Source organism: Vulpes vulpes, chromosome 5 (genome assembly GCF_048418805.1).
Source record: "Vulpes vulpes isolate BD-2025 chromosome 5, VulVul3, whole genome shotgun sequence".
Classification (NCBI taxonomy): Eukaryota; Metazoa; Chordata; class Mammalia; order Carnivora; family Canidae; genus Vulpes; species Vulpes vulpes.
Genome location: NC_132784.1, coordinates 93,856,941 through 93,874,242, shown reverse-complemented (window position 1 = coordinate 93,874,242; position 17,302 = coordinate 93,856,941). Strand labels below are relative to the sequence as shown.

The 17,302-nt window shown below is 39.5% G+C and overlaps 1 protein-coding gene across 17 annotated transcripts in view; it reads right to left on the bottom strand.

Moving 5' to 3' along the window:
• Positions 1–17,302, bottom strand: part of SRGAP2 (SLIT-ROBO Rho GTPase activating protein 2) — a 236,038-nt gene that overhangs the window by 105,210 nt on the left and 113,526 nt on the right. For all 17 annotated transcript variants that reach the window (XR_012001782.1, XR_012001783.1, XR_012001784.1 and 14 more), the window contains exon 4: positions 13,257–13,419. Coding sequence is in view for 9 of the 17 variants with exons in the window: in XM_025991367.2 (XP_025847152.1) it covers positions 13,257–13,419 (163 nt within the window). In the remaining 8 variants the exon portion in view is untranslated. The remainder of the gene's footprint in view (positions 1–13,256; positions 13,420–17,302) is intronic.

Sequence of the window (17,302 nt, the reverse complement as noted above, 5' to 3'; positions counted from 1 at the left end):
AGATGGTAAAAAGTAACTTGTCTAGAATTATCATTGATGTTAAAGCCTTCAGATGAATGACTGAATGAACACCCAAGGTTTGTATGATGGCATCACATATAATACTACACAATGGCCTTTTTATCATGTGAGAAAAAATCTAACTGCAAAATGGAGGGTTCAAACTGTTACCACCTTAATCTGAGGAGTCAATGTCAGCATCACATTGGCAGGCTAACCAGATATTATATATATTTCCTTATGTGGTACGACATGAAGTAACCAACGCTGCCCATTATGCATACTAGTCAAACATGTATAACTTGACTAGATTTGGCCAATGGAACCAACCTCCAATATATAGGAAATACAAGATACAGGAAGAAGTTAGCAACAACCCAAAGAAGCAACTGGACAAATCTAGAAGATGGGACAAGCTACAGGACAACTGGCCTGGTCTATTCAACAAATCAATGTCCTGGAAAAGGAATAGTGCTAAATTAAAGAAGACTTAAGGGACATAAAAATTAGTGTGCATAGATACTAGCTTGGACAAACCAGTTTCAAGGGCATTTTTAAGATAATTAGGGAAATCTATGGCCTGGCCATTAGAAGAGATGAAAACTTAGATGAGATGAAATGGAAAAGTTAAGATCTTCTTTTATTTAAAGATGTATTTATTTATTTAAGAGAGTAAGAGAGCAAGGGAGAAGTAGATTCCCCACTGAGCATGGAGCCTGACATGGGCTGGATCCCATGACCCATGAGATCATGACCTGAGCCAAAACCAAGAGTTGGATACTCAACTAACTGTGCCACCCAGGTGCCCCCATCTTTATTTTTTTGTATTTTTTTTAAAGTAGGCTCCATATGCATGGGGCTCAAACTCATGATCCTGAGATCAAGTCTCATGCTCTACAGATTGAACCAGCCAGGTGCTGCAGAAAAGTGAAGATCTTGACTAAAATAACAGACTACAAAATAGTTTGTAGACTACAACCTGGTTTTTCATTATCATACTTTTGCTTTTTGTATTTCCTATAGTGTATATGTACTATAACGTTTGAATAGATTATTCAAAAGAATAGAGAACAGAGAAGAAGAGAAAAGGAAAAAAGAGAAGGAAAGAAGGAGATGGAGGGGGAAGGGCAGAGGAGTGGAAGGGAAGAGGCAGAGGAAAGAGGGAGGAGAGAAGCAGGTTTTGAATTTACTATTCTTAAAGCTCAGATTGTCCCCCTCAACCATGTGATCTGGCAACAACTATTTGCTTAAGGTACCACCTATCAATCCTGAAACTGGATGGTAGTGGGACATAGTAGAAAGAGCTAGGGAGTTCAAATTCCATCGTCATCTCTTTGTGGCCCTTACAAAAGAGTATTTTATCAATGTGAGCTTTAATGTTTTCAGCTATACAATGGGAAGAAAAATAACCTTCCAATATAATGTTCATAGCAGCATTATCCACGATAGCCTCAAATTGGAACTACACAAAGGTCGTCAACTGAAGAATGGATAAAACAAAATCTCATGTCCCAGGAACCCCGTTAACCCAATTGGGAACACTGGTCATCCTAGCTGCTGCCCACTGTGGAGGAAACAGAGTTTGGAGTTCAAGGCCCACTTTCCATGAAAGCCCTAGAAAGGTCATCTTAAATATATAGAATATGTTCCAGAACTACGGACAAAACCAAACTAGACTCACTTTAACAAAGCATAAAATGAATCCCTATAAGTTCAAGGTGACCAGCCAGTAGTTTAACTGGCTGCTAGAACAAAACTTAACACCTTTCAGAGGAACATAAAAATAATCTAGAATCTCTATAATGTGTCAACTACAATGTCTGATATGTCATAAAAAATTGGTAAACATAAAAAAATAAAGAAATGAGATTCATGGTCAAGAGAAAACCCCATAAGCAGAAACGGAAACACAGATGACATAGGTGTTGAAAATAGCAGATAACATTTTTATTTTTATTTTTATTTTTTTAAATTTTTATTTATTTATGACAGTCACACAGAGAGAGAGAGGGGCAGAGACACAGGCAGAGGGAGAAGCAGGCTCCATGCACCGGGAGCCCGACGTGGGATTCGATCCCGGGTCTCCAGGATCGCGCCCTGGGCCAAAGGCAGGCGCCAAACCGCTGCGCCACCCAGGGATCCCGCAGATAACATTTTTAAAATGTTGCCACATATGTTTTGAAAATATCAAGAAAAGAGAAATTTCAGAAGTAACATGGACACTGAAAAAAAGACCAAGTGGAAATCATAAAACTAAAAAATACATCTAAAATAAAAAATTCATTGGATGGTGTTATTAGCAGACTATATACAACAAAAGAATTGATTAACTTTAGAAATTATCTAAACAGAAGCACACAGAAAATAAAAAAGGCATGCCTTAATGATCTGTGGGATTGTATCAAGGAGTCTAATAAATGTGCAGTTAGGGTCAAGGCAAGAAGAGAAATGGGATGGAAAAAGTATTTGCCAGAAATTTTCCCAAATTGAAGATAAAAAACACTACCCATAAACCTGGAATATTTAGATATTGCACTTATCCAAGCCAAAGAAATTCAATGGCAATTACACTTAGAGTCATCATATTCAACGCACTGAAGAAAAAAATATTGAGGCACCTAGCTGGCTTAGTCGGAAGAGCATACAATTCTTGATGTCGGGGTTGTGAGTTCGAGCCCCATGTTGGGTGGAGATTATAAATACATAAACTTAAAAAAAGAAAAAAGTGTCTGACTCTTGATTTTGGCACAGGTCTTGATCTCATGAGTTGTGGGATCAGGCCCTGCATCAGGCTCCACACTTAGCGGAGAGTCTGCTTGAGAATTCTTTCCCTCTGCCCTTCCCCATCCACGAGCACATGCCCCCTCCCTCATTCAAATAAATAAATAAATCTTAAAAAAAAAAAAAAAAAAAGATTCGTGAGAGACACACACACACACAGAGGCAGAGACACAGGCAGAGGGAGAAGCAGGCTCCATGCAGGGAGCCCGATGTGGGACTTGACCCTAGGGCTCAGGGATCATGCTCTGAGCCAAAGGCAGATGCTCAACAGCCAGGTGTCCCATAATCTTTAAAAAAATATATTAATGCAACCTTCAAGATTAAGAGATACAAATTTCCAGTTATAAAATAAATAAGTTACAGGGATGAAAAATACAGCCTCAGGAAAATATAGTCAAAAGTACTGTAATAATTTTGTATGGTAACTACACTTATTATAGTGAGTGTTTCATAATGTATATGATTGTCAAATCACTATGTTGTACACCTGAAACTAATATAATATCATATATCAACTATACTTCAATTAAAAAAGAAAGCAGCCTCCAAAGCCCCCAAGAACAACAATTAGCATCACACAGCTGACTTCTCATTAGAAACAATGGAAGCCCTGGGTGGCGCAGCGGTTTGGCGCCTGCCTTTGGCCCAGGGCGCGATCCTGGAGACCCCACGTCGGGCTCCCGGTGCATGGAGCCTGCTTCTCCCTCTGCCTATGTCTCTGCCTCTCTCTGTGTGACTATCATAAATAAATAAATAATTTAAAAAAAAAGAAATAATGGAAGCCAGGAAACAAAAGAATGACATATTTAAATTGCTGAAAGAATATTTTATGATTCCATTAATATAAGGTTTTTTTAAAGACAGGCAAATGCTTTCATTGTGTTAGAAGTCAGGATAGTGACTACTTTTCAGGGGGAAATGAATGGAAGGGGACAAGAGGGGGGCTCCTGGGATCCTGGTAACATTCTTTTCTTTATCAGGATGCTAATTACATAGTTGCTTTCAGTTTGTAAAAATTCATTAGAGCTGTACACTTTACAATATGTGCATTTCTCTTAAGTATTTTAAACTTCCATAAAAAGTCAAGGGGAAAGAAAAACCATCATGAAATATATGAAAGGATTAGAAAAAAATATATACATTTAGGGCGTACTACAGTGTATAACAGAGACAGCAGGCATTTTATGAAAGCTCGTTATTATTGGTCTTATTATCATTATCCCACGGAAAGTTTGGGGAGATCTAACTGGTCTTAAGAGCAGACTGAGAAGCCGGGGCAAACCGTCTCTATCAATTCCATTTTAAGTTCTTTTTAGCTTCCACAGTGCTGTGTTTATAGTATTCACTAAAATACTTACTGACTGCACGCTTTTCCAGTTTAGAGTAGTATTCAGACACAAGGTTGCATTTGGACACTTTTGTTTCTACCCGCTACACCTCTTTTTCTCACATTGCATATTTTGCAGTTGTTATCATGCAGATTCTCCTAACTATTCACAGGCTTATGAAGATGGAGTTACCAGGGGATCCCTGGGTGGCGCAGTGGTTTAGCGCCTGCCTTTGGCCCAGGGCGCGATCCTGGAGACCCGGTATCGAATCCCACGTCGGGTTCCCGGTGCATGGAGCCTGCTTCTCCCTCTGCCTATGTCTCTGTCTCTCTCTCTCTTTCTGTGTGACTATCATAAATAAATAAAAAATTAAAAAAAAAATGAAGATGGAGTTACCATTATACCTTTTGAATGTTCCACGTACAACACCTTGGGCTCTTTCAGAAAAGGCAGATAGATAGCTGAAGACCAAGACACCAAAAAGGCAAACATATAAACTAACCTAAGCCAGAGTGCAGGCATCTGAGGCGCACACGCCCTCTGAGCTGAATCTTCCCAAGTCCAAAAAAGCCTAGACCACCCAGAGAGAAGCCCCAAGGGCAAAGACACAGATGCTGCTGACCTAATAGTCACAGAAACCAACAGTGCTAGCTGCAAACTCCCCTCAGTGTTGGCTTTGGCAGCAAACCTGACGCCCCTTATCAGCAGATACCTTTGAAGTAGCTGGCAGCCTTCCATCCCCTACTCAAATACGCTCAGCTTCCCATCCTATTCTTTTCTACAAAGAGGATCTCTTCATCAGATAACAGAGAATAAAGCTCAATTAACCAGAACAGATTTTTGCTACCATCAAGACAAATTGGGCAACTGGAAGAGCTGTCTGTAAAGCTGACCACCACGTTGTTTGTGATCATGTTCTAACACGGAGGAAATCCAATCGATCGCAGATATCCTGAGTCCCTTTGCAAGGAGGTGTAGGGTAGACTGGGGAAGAGAGGGTGGGGTAAATCATTGAGTTACTCCTTCTCCCAAAGATGTCTCCAGGTTAAACTTTTTCTCAGAAGGGCAGGGCATAACCCTTAGAAGTCCATTCTTTCTCTCTACACTACTCATCAGGGACATTTGACTATACTGGCATTATGGATCACTGCTCCTCCTTTATTAATTATAACACCACCGCAGAACATGCCTCCTTACAATATCCAGTCTTTTTACATATGTGAAGCAGCTGGACTCAAAGACTCTAAAAAATCCTGTCCCCATCTACAGGGGATAAACAGGTAGGTAGGTAAGTAAGTAACATGCACTGTTTTTGGTTTTAAACCTCTTTTATCCTTTTACTGCTAGACATATTTCATTGGTGCCAAATGAAATCTGACTGGTCATGACAAGTCTCTTGTAACTGACCAGCCAATGGGAAAGGACATCTAAAGACCCTAGAGAAAAGAACTAATGATATCCCATTATTACATTTCTTCTTCAGCACCCTTCCTCTATCTCCCACTTTCTGCAGTGTGACTTACTCATCTGAATCCAGATTTACCCTTTGTCATTCTCCAAGAATAAACTAGGAAAATCACAATGAGTTGCCTAGATGCCTCGACATTGTTGCTTGGGCAAATGTGGCTCACATACAGATAGACAAGATTTTATGGCTTCTGCTATGTTATTGGGTTTCCCCAGAATGGAAAGCAGAATACCTACAACACTGGTTCTCAACTCTGGCGATATGAAAGAATCAGCTAGGCCCTATCCCAGAGACTCTGATACAACTGCCCTGGGGTGAGGCATTGGCATGCTATTTAAAAACATTTTTTAAAAAAGATTTTATTCATTTATTCATGAGAGACACAGAGAGAGAGAAAGAGAGAGAGAGAGAGAGAGAGAGGCAGGGACACAGGCAGAGGGAGTAGCAGGCTCTATGCAAGGAGCCCGATGTGGGTGTTGATCCTAGGACTCCAGGATCACACCCTGAGCCGAAGGCAGACGCACAACCACTGAGCCACCCAGGTGCCCCTAAATTATTATTATTTTTTCCCTCTAAATTATTTTTAAATCAACTTTATTAAGGCATAATTTACATACAATAAGATGTACACATTTTAAGTATTGACAAATGCACACACTCATGTAACCACCATGAGTCAGTCAACCCTTCATCCCACTCTGGCCCCAAGGTGATCACAATTTGCTTTCTATCACTATAGATTAGACCTATCTTTTCTAAAATTTCACATAAATGGAATAATACAGAATGTATTCATTGTGTCTGGCTTTTTTTAATCAGTTGTTTTTGGAGTTCATCTATATTATTGCATCTATCAGCATTTCATTTCTTTTTATTGTTGAGTTGTATTCATATATGGATATATCACAATATGTTTTTATATTCATCTGTTGGTGGATATTTGAGTTGTCTCCATTGACTATTATTAATACAATATGAGTCTCCTACATCAGTTATAACAAATTAATGCAAACTTGGTGACTTAAAGCAACATGCATTTATTCTCTTAAATTTTTTTTAATTTGGGGGCACCTGGGTGGCTCAGTCAGCTAAGTGTTTGACTCTTGGTTTCAGCCCAGGATATATATAAATACACACACACACACATATACAATACAATTTCTTTATCCATTCATCCAATGATGGACACTTATGTTGCTTCCATATCTTGGCTACTGCAAATAATGCTGTAATAAACATAGGGATGCATCTATCTTTTGGAATTAGTGTCTTGTTTTCTTTGGATAAACACTCAGAAGTGGAACTGCTGGATCATATGGTAGTTCTATTTTTAATTTCTATTTTCTTACAGTTCGGGAGGTCAGAAATCCAAAACCGATTTCACCAGGCCAAAATCAAGGTGTCAACAGGGTTGCATTCCCCTGAAGGCTTTCAGGCAGAATTCATTTTCTTGCCCTTTCCAGCTTCTAGAGCTGTACTCCTTGGCTCATGGCTTCTTCCTCCATCCTCAGAGCCAGTGGCCTAGCGTCTTCTCTCTGTGACTCTGCTTTCCTCCACTGCCATCACATGGCCTTCTTCTCTTTGGTCTGTAATTTCTCTCTACCTCCATCTAATAAGGACACTCAAGACTGCATTAGGACCTACTTAGATAAGAAGCATAATATCTTCATTACAAGATCCTCAAATTCACCCTATGTGCAAAGTCTTCATGTAGATAAGGTAAATTCACAGGTTGTAGGAATTAGGACATGGACATCTTTGGCGAGGACCATTACTCAGCCTATAACAAAAACTACTATGAATAATCAGGTACAAGTCTTTGTGTAGATATATATACTCTTAGATCTCTTGGGGCTAAATATCTACCTGCAGAATTGCTGGGTCATATGGTAAGTACATACTTAACTTTATAAGAGACTGCCAGACTATTTTCCAAAGTGGTTGTACCATTCTATATTCTCACCAGCAACATATGAGAATTCCATCCATCCTTACTAACATGTTGTCAGTCTTTTTAATTTTAACCATTCTAATGAGTATGTATCACACTTATTGTTTTAATTTGCATTTTCCTGATATTGAGCATCTTTTCATGTACTTATTGGCCATTTACATGTTGGCCACTATATTTATATAAAATCTTTTGCCTATTTTTAAAATTTTGGGTAGTTTGTCTTATTATTGAGTTACATGTATCACAAATATATTCTCATAATCTGTGACATCTCTTTCATTTTCTTAACAATGTCTTTCCAAGAGCAAAAGTCTAAGAATTGGTGACGTCCAGTTTATCTTTTTTTCTTTTATTATTTATGCTTTTTGTATCCTAAGAAATCTGTCTCTTTAAAGTCACAAAGATTTTTTTTTCTTAAACTCTCCCAATGACTTTCACAGGGAAAGCTGAGAACTACTAAACAACTGGTCTACCAGGAATCTGCCTAACTTGCTCAATTTAACCTTTCTACCATGGAAACTTAGGGTACTACAGGCAAAACAAAAGTATAGTTAACTGGAATACTGTAAAAGGAAAAAAAAAAAAGGCGGGCACAATTGAGAGTATTGAGACTATACAAATTGACTGCTTCCAAGGCTAAGCATGAATAACTATGGGCTAGAAACAGTGAGCTGAAAAGCCAAGTCAGAGGTACATTCAGTGTGTTCCAGCAAAGTGAAAGGAAGAAGAGAGAGCAAGGCTGTCCTCTCCCCTGTGGGAAAAAGCACACCTAAGTTTACTTCGGTTTAAGATCAGAACGTGGGACAAATGATTTCTATTCTTGTTGAGATTCTTTAGAACATGTCTCTCACAGAGACGACATGGAGCTGGAAGTAAAATTTGGCAATGTTTGGCTCTGGGTTTTGAAGCCACCGCATTAAACAAATGAAGGTGGCAGCAATAATATTTGCCTAAACCTTGGTTCCAACAGGGGTTAGACAGACTGAGCTTTCATTAAGCGAAAGATGTCAGGAGCACCAAATGGGCTCCGTTTCCCCTGGAGTCCTAGACAAAGCGGGTCTGTTTCTATGCTCTGGACAGGAGGCTACTTTCTCTAGATGTTATATTTAGCTAAAGGAATCTCCACCATGGCTTCATGCAAAATGCAAAGTATGTCCCAGCAGACATAACCACAAACCAGAGGGCCGGCAAGGAGCATCCCTTTAGGGTGTTCAGTAGTACAGAGGGGCCAATTGTGCAGGCACCCTGACATCCCCGAATTAGCTGAGTTAAAACTGTGAGCCAGATTTTTGGCCAGCTTTCACATTTAATAAGTCTTTGTTTCCCTCTTTACTAGAGATCCTGCCCCTGGGGAGAAAAAAACCTGCTGTCCTATTTCACTGTCAACTTCTAGCTGCTTACCCAGACACCAAGTAGGAAAAACAAACCAATGTTGATGTTTAACACCTCCAAACATTTTGAAGGTTTGTGTGCAAGAGAAAAGGTTAGGTTAATTCTGTAACTAGGTGAAATATCTGGATTTGACAGAAAAGGGTAAGAAAATCCAGAATACCCTCTATTCTGCACACCATACCCAGAGTCCTAACAGAATATGTCGGAGGAAACCTAAAGTTCTAGAGTCAGATGAATGGATTTAAATACTAACCTCACCTCTTTTTTTTTTTTTTTTTTTTTAGATTTTATTTATTTATTCATGAGAGACACAGAGAAGGAGGCAAAGACATAGGCAGAGGGAGAAGCAGACTCCCTGCAGGGAGCCTAATGTGGGACTCAATCCCAGGATCCCAGGATCATGACCTGCGCTGAAGGCAGACGCTCAACCACTGAGCCACCCAGGTGCCCCCTCACCTCATTTTTGATTAATCTCCCTAAGCTTCAGTTTCCTCCTTCCTAATATAGCGATATTAATAGCAACTACTTTATGGAATTATTGTAAAGATTAAGCATATAGAGTGCTTAATACTGTACCTGGCACAAGAGTTCAACAAATGTTGGTTTTGTTATCATAACCTTTTCTAGTGAACCATTAAGTTTTATAGCCTTTTAAAAAAGAATCTAAAAAGGAGGAAAACCCATGACTTTTGCCAGTGAGAAATAGATCCAAATTCACATAAATCTCAGGTGAATTTTCACAGGTGTCCATGGCTGAACCAGAAATGGTTTTCCAATGTCTTTCCTAAACAGTGTGTTTCCAGAGAAATGTGGATTTCCCTTTTGGTGCTGGAACTAAATTTACAGGTAAAACAAAAGGTATATCTATTTTATGAACTTGGATTCCTGTTTGGTGACTCTTGGTTGCTGGCCATTATAGCTAAGGGAATCTGAAACAATGCTTCATTCCTCAAGAAATTTGATCTTCAATTGTGTAAGCTAGCTCACTCTCCATACCCACATCCACTTTTGTTTGTCCATATCTTGAGCATTCCAGTTTACTTATCATAATTTAACAAAGGTCACCCAATAACCAGAAGCCCCCAGTATAGGATACCCAATATTGGGTATCATAAAATTCATCATAGAATTATAGTATACTAGATTTTGAAGGCAGTATGAAGATCATATAGGCCAAGCACTTTTTTTTTTAACTTTTCCTAAAGTTAAGGCACAGAAAGAAGTAATTGTCCAAGGTTTCAGAGTTACTAGCTAGATTTTGAAGGCAGTATGAAGATCATATAGGCCAAGCCTTTTTATCTTTAACTTCAGGGAACTGAGGTGTATACAGAAAGAAGTAAGTAGGGATTCCTGGGTGGCGCAGTGGTTTGGCGCCTGCCTTTGGCCCGGGGCGCGATCCTGGAGACCCGGGATCGAATCCCACGTCAGGCTCTCTGCATGAAGCCTGCTTCTCCCTCTGTCTGTGTCTCTGCCTGTCTGTCTCTCTCTCTGTGACTATCATGAATGAATAAATAAAATCTTTAAAAAAAAAAAAAAAAAGAAGTAAGTAATTGCCCAAGGTTTCAGAGTTACTAGCAGAGTTGAGACCAGGAGGAAGAGTCACTTGGAAGAGACCTTTCTTCTGTGATAGACTAGAGCAAGCCCTGGGAAGACTCCCTTAACTGCCAGTGTGGCCCGGCTCACTCCTTATTTCTCTGGTCTGATTACTACATCTTAACCAATGGGATTCTAATCCTTCACCTGCAACACACTTAAAGCAAAAGGGAATAAAAAATTAAGTTATGGAAAAATAATCCTTCTGTGCCCATTACTAGAAAGCAGAGAGGCTCTCACCCAGCCAAAACAGAATTAATTTACACTTGTGATCAGCCAAGCCAGCTTCTACCTTAGAACCCTCTCCCTACAATGGACCCCAGGGGAGAGAGAAAAGAGATTACTCACCCAGTGGGATAGTAAACATTGCCTATTCAACAATCCTATACATATCTTTAATTACAACTATATTTAACTGATGAAAAAGTTTTAAGATCAAGAAAAAGTCCTATGGGCTACAACCATATACAATATGAGTAAATCTCAAAAACATATGTTGAATGAGAGAAACCAGACACAAAAGAGTACACACTGTATGATTCTATTTATATAAAGTATGAAACCAAGTAAAACGAATCTCCAGTGTTAAAAGTCAAGACAGTTGTTATCCTTAGGGGTTGGGACCACTCTTCCCAACCCCCTGAGGACTTGAGGAAGTGAGAGTGGGAATCCTAGGGTACTGAAATAATCTATTTCTTGATCTGGGAGCTAGTTACCATGTGTGTTCAGTTTGTAGAAGTGCATGTAGCTGTAAGTCTGTTATATGTGCACCTTTCTTCAATAAAATGTAATACATAAACAGTCTCATGAGTAATTAGAAATTCTTTCTTATGCCCCAACCAAAGAAATACACAATTTACGTAAGGAGGTCAACTCTGAGACCATGGCTAAGAATATCTTTCATGGGCAGATTTTCTTTCTGGAGGGCAGAGGCCCCATATTTTCTATATGAACCATGCAGTTAGGCTCTTGGTGAAATGTAAATGGCACCTGAAAAACCTGAAGCACTCAAGGCTTTGATGAGGGGCTGCCTTCAGCATACACATCTCTGAGTTCTGGATGGGCCAGAATACTCCTTCAGCTTGGCTCTTTTCTAACATTCTAAAGCTGGGAGAAAAGAGAGTTGAGAGTTTCAGTGAAGTCTAGATAGCTGAACATCCCTCACAGAAGTTTTTTCTCAGATGAACAGAGAAAATGAAGGAGGAAACAGTCAGTCAGTCCCTGTCCTTCTAGAGTTAATCTAAGTGGCTGTCAAGGTCACAGAGAAGAGCTGAAGTGGCATCTGATTACTGTCAAGGTTCTACCTAAATAGCCTTCAATTTTTTTTCTAATAAAAGCTATATATTTAAAGAGTATGACATTATGACTTGATGTGGATGTATACATAGTGAGATAATTACTACAGTCAAGCCAATTCACACACCTCACACAGTTACCTTTGTGTGTGTGTGTGTGTGTGTGTGTGTGAAAAGAACCCCTGAAATCTACTCTCTAGCATATTTCCAGTATTCAGTACAGTATTAAATTAACTACAGGCATTCATTTTAGCTACATCCTCATGTCACCAAGGGTTGCAGAATTATTCAGATGAATGACAAGGAAGCTAGAGCAGATGCTGGAAACCATGAGGAAATGGTGAAAAGTACCTTCACCCCTAAATGAAGTATGGCTCCAACCGCAGTGCAGCCAAGCTGCTAAAAATAGCCAGTAAACTCCAGGAGAAGTTCTCTTTCTCTTCCTTCTTTTCATTGTCAGGTGCTTTTTACTCTTCATATCCTGTCTTTAAGACACAGGAAAAGCCTCTACACAGATGCATTAAGTGGATGGAATGTTCTAAATCAGTTCTTTTTTCATGCTGGTATAAACAAAAGAATTGGGTTCTAATTCCAGACCTACTGAGATCTGGAAAACTTCCTAATGTTAAGAATTGAAAAACTGGCTACTATTGACCACAGTCCTGTTTACCAAAGTTCTTTCTCTCCCAGCCTTGAATTTTAACACTGGATTTTGTCAAATGAAAACCAATGGATTTTCTATATAGGAAACCAACGAAATAGCCCTATATACCTACCCCCTTTATATCTATAACATTGTGGGAAGACTATTTGCCTTCTGAAAAGTCTGGGGATATCAGAGCTTGAATGTTAAACATGATACATTATATAAAATGGTTGGAGCTTTTGCCATCATTTGTAACCAGTGACTCCATTGAGAGAGTTTAGGTTGAGAGCTTAGAAATAAGGTTCCTTAGTCTCCAAGAGATTATTTCCACCACTGACAGGTAAGGTCAATTTGGCATTAGTTTTGTAAGATTACCACTAAATTCATGAGTTCACTCGGCCAAGATGAATGCTTGGAAAGAAAACTAAACCAAATCACAAACATACACGAACTAGAAGAGGGAAAGGTGAAACCACACTGAAGGTTCCCAAATCTCAACAGTTTCACAAATCACTCAAGGACATCAAGGAAACACCATCATCACCAAAATATGCAGATTATGAATTATGTTGCCAGTGTTGGGATTGTATCTTGCAAACGGTTACTCACAGGGCTACTATTGATTCAACTCAGAAAGGAAGAAAAGAATGACTATTCAGGGTTTTTTTTTTCTCCCACGAGATCACAGTAGGAAAATGAAAAGCCTTTTAACTGGGCCAATACTATAGGCTTTCTCTTATTTACAAGATGGTGTCATCTCTCCACCCAGGGATCTCCGTGCCTAGAAATAGCTATATACCTTTTTGAAGAGTCTTCCTGAGTCCTCGCTGACTTGGACAAATCGAGGAATGATATTATTCAGGTAGATGTCACTCAGGGTGGTATGGTCCCTGCTCTCCCGCTTCACCTGGTTTAAGAGGAGATTCCAGCAGTTGACTGGAGAGAGTACATTCTGATCCTTCCTGCAGAGAAACAGCAAGAAAAAAAAAATCAGTGTAGGTGAGTAGCCAGGGCCAACAGCTATGAATATAGTCCATGTCATAAAATCACAGTGATAAAAGCTGAGTCAGAAATAGACATCTTTCCTTGAAGCCTGCACCTCTAGTTTTCTCTTTATCTGAAACCTCAGTGGAGAAAATAAGAATAATATGAGAAGAGGAGGGAGGAGAGAGGAAGAGGGAAAGAGGAGAAGAAAGAGGAGAAGCAGGATGATCTGTTGAGTATCTACAATGTTCTAGGACTTTGGTAAACGTTTTACATGCATTATCCCATAAGTTTCATAATTTCCCCTTAAGAAAACATTACTGTTATCCCCATTTTGCTAATTAGAAAACTGAAACTCAGAGAAGTTGTCACTTGCCAACAGCCAAATCATAGAGACATTAAGGAAGAGTCAGGGACTAGTACCATAGCTCTACGTTGTCTGACTAGAACAGGTCTAGGCTATCCAACTCCGAAGCCCATAATCTTAGTCATTAAATCATTTGGTTTGTGTTTAGGCATAGAGGCAAAACTTAGAAGTCTAAAGACAAGAATTACAAGAGCACTATAGACCACATCTCCACACATTTATTCATATTAGGATTCAGTGAAGACAACAACCTTCAAGGCTTTTGCTGTGAAAAAAGTCCCTAAAAACTCTTAGTCCCAAGGACACATCTAAGGAGGTTCTGAGTTCATGGGTTGAGCCATCATGTCATGTTCCATACAACCAAGAGCACAAACTATATCTGAACACATGTATTCCTAAAACCTCTACACCTGATTGGAGCAGTCAAGTGCCAAACCTAGGAGTTCTTTTCTAATGAAAACACTGTGATCCAAAAGAATATACTGATTATCTACTCAGTGTGTAGCACAGATTCAAGCAACAGAAAGTTCATATCCGCAAGCTGGATTTCTTTAAAAAGAGAAACCGAAAGTAGGAGTTGTTTGCTATATTATTTATCAAGGGCTTGCTGTGAACTTGGCATGTGGCTGGGGCCCTATACTCAATGTTGTTTAATTTGAACCCTATGACAGCCTGATGAAGGATGTATCATTAACACATTCAGCAGATGTGGGATGGGAAGTTGACTCAGAAAAGTTAAATATCTTGTTCAAGGTCACATAGCTACACAAGTGGCAATGCTGGAATTAAAAACCAAGCCTTGTCGTTGTAGAGAATTGGGATTAATCATTGCAAAGAATCACAATCTGTTCACATTATTTCCCCTTCTTTCCTCCCTACAGTCAGACTCTTAAGGCAAAGAAAGTGAGTGGACAGTGGCTTGGTTCTTGCGTCAGCACTGCCTGCATTCAGAGCTGGAAGCTGTTGGGCAGCTGTGATTTGTAGAGCTTGGAATTTAACTTTACAAGGGGCTTTTTCCAATCTGTAGTAAGGTAATTATTAGCAACCAATCGTACCACACCCCTGGCTTCAGAACACACCAGACCATTTCATCAACTATCTAACCAGCACTGAGAAGTTACTTCAAACCAATGAGCATTGGAGTCCAAACTGAAACTGATCTATATCTGCCCCCCACCCCACCTCTGCCCCCCAGAGTAACACCTCTGTAGTCAGAGCACCTAATACTTCATTTCTGACCCCTTCAGCAACATTATGTCCTTTATTGTTCTAGGAAAATCAAAAGGTTTCTATGGAAATGAAAAATATATATATTAGCTGAAAGAGATACATGTGTAATTAATCCACTCCTTTCAAAATGTTTAGCATCTGAAAAACAAACCAAAAAAAGCAAATAGGAAACAATCTTAAACGCAAAGTTGAGCATAGGCCTTCAGGGACCTTTGATGTTTTCACTGCAAGAAAACTTTCTAATGCATTCCAAATCGGTTTCAGTTACAAAATCCTAAATAATTGAGTTTCCATTTTTGTTAGGTGGCAAAGTATCCATGTCCTTAGTAAGCATGGAATATATCAGGCACTTACACTTGCTTCTTTAAAAGAGCAGGCCTCACAAGATCTGAACCTGACAACTGCTCAATCTGCTTCTTAGGGGTGGACACGGGTTAGTAGTCTCTATTAGGTCTTTCCTTATAGTGCTTCATGCACATAAGAATGGCACTACAACTCAATTTCACCAACATACAAACGTTTGTATCTTAAATGAACAAAGTACAGTATTAGGGGCTTTTAGTTGTAAAAGTGCTGATATCTCTCCCTCTGCCTGTGTCTCTGCCTCTCTCTCTCTGTGTGTGTTTCAATATATAACTAAAAATCTTTAAAAAAAAAGGGGGGGGGGGGGGGTAGCCCCGGTGATGCAGCAGTTTAACGCCGCCTGCAGCCCGAGGTGTGATTTTGGAGACCCGGGATCGAGTTCCGCGTCGGACTCCCTGTGTGGAGCCTGCTTCTCCCTCTGCCTGTGTCTCTGACTCTCTCTCTCTCTCTGTGTCTCAATACATAAATAAAAATCTTAAAAAAAAAAAAAAAGTGCTGATATCACAGGACACAGTGGAAAGAAAGACCTATAATATAGCAGAACATTAGAGGTATGAACAAAGGGCCAGTTACCCACAAATGTACACTGCAGATCACAAGTGATGGCAGGAGAGGCAAAACCAATCGAATACCATGGAAGAGGATACAGAGCATAAATCCCAAGGGGACCCTCAGAAGAAAGGATGAGTAAACGAAGATAAGTTAATACAAGGAATAGGCAGAAGTGGGACTCTTTTATTATTTTTTAAGATTTATTTATTTATTTATTTATTTATTTATTTATTTATTTGAGAGAAAGAGAACAGAGGGAGAGGGAGACAAGCAGACTACCTGCTGAGTGGGGAGCCCGACATGGGGCTCGATGCCAGGACCCCAAGATCCATGATCTGAGCCAAAATCAAGAGCCAGACACTTAGCTGACTGAGTCACCCTGGCACCCCACAAGAGGGAATCTTTTAAAACAAAAAGCTTTATGCCTTAAAACTAATAAATTTGTAAATACATTAAGAACTATATATTTATAATTATGCCAAGAGTTCTGAGGTGACAATGTACTTTTAGCACATATTCTTCCATCCTTACAGCAGGTGCTGGGATGGCTATTATTGGTTTCAGTGAGCAGGAATTCTTAAAGTATGTTCTGAGAAACTCCAGAATTATAGAGAAATAATTCAATTTCAAACAACTGTGACACATCCATTCAAACGAGCAACCCCCAGTTAAATGTGTCAGGGACCCAGATTCCCTGAGTTAGGATACTATCACAATGTCTCCTGGGCTTCTAGGTGAGTTACATTGTGTGCAAACTTTTGAATAAAGAACAAATTAGTGTATCCAGACTTCTGAAAAATGTGATGTTGGTTAGATCAGATGTCCTGCACAGGTTTCATTTTTAATTCCAGCCTGTGTGCCTCCTTAGGTAATGCTGTGCATGTGAGCATGTGATTTGACACACAGTGGCCAAGTTTAATTACATGCCACAATAGACCATGGTTGGGTAGTGAGAATGCTCTCAATATCACCCCATCATTAACAATTGTTTTAACACTTATTACACTTTTTCAGGCTTACCCAATAATATTTATTAAGGGGAGTGGGGATCGCTGCTAGGTAATGTTAGTGATTCAACTTAAAAACAAAAATATCCTTTTTCAAGAGCCTTGGCCAATTTAAAACTATCTCGGGATTATAATTCATCTGTGAGAATCAGGATTTTCTTGATATTAGGCAACCCAAATCAGAGCCAGGAATAACCTGGATGCCGAAACTGATATAAAATTGCAACTCTGATTCATAATCCCAATTTCAATATTTTGGGTCATGAACACAGCCTCACTGTTCTCACCAACTGACCCTGTAATGAGTTCTCTTCATAAACTTGCACTTCAAAGGTGGATTTA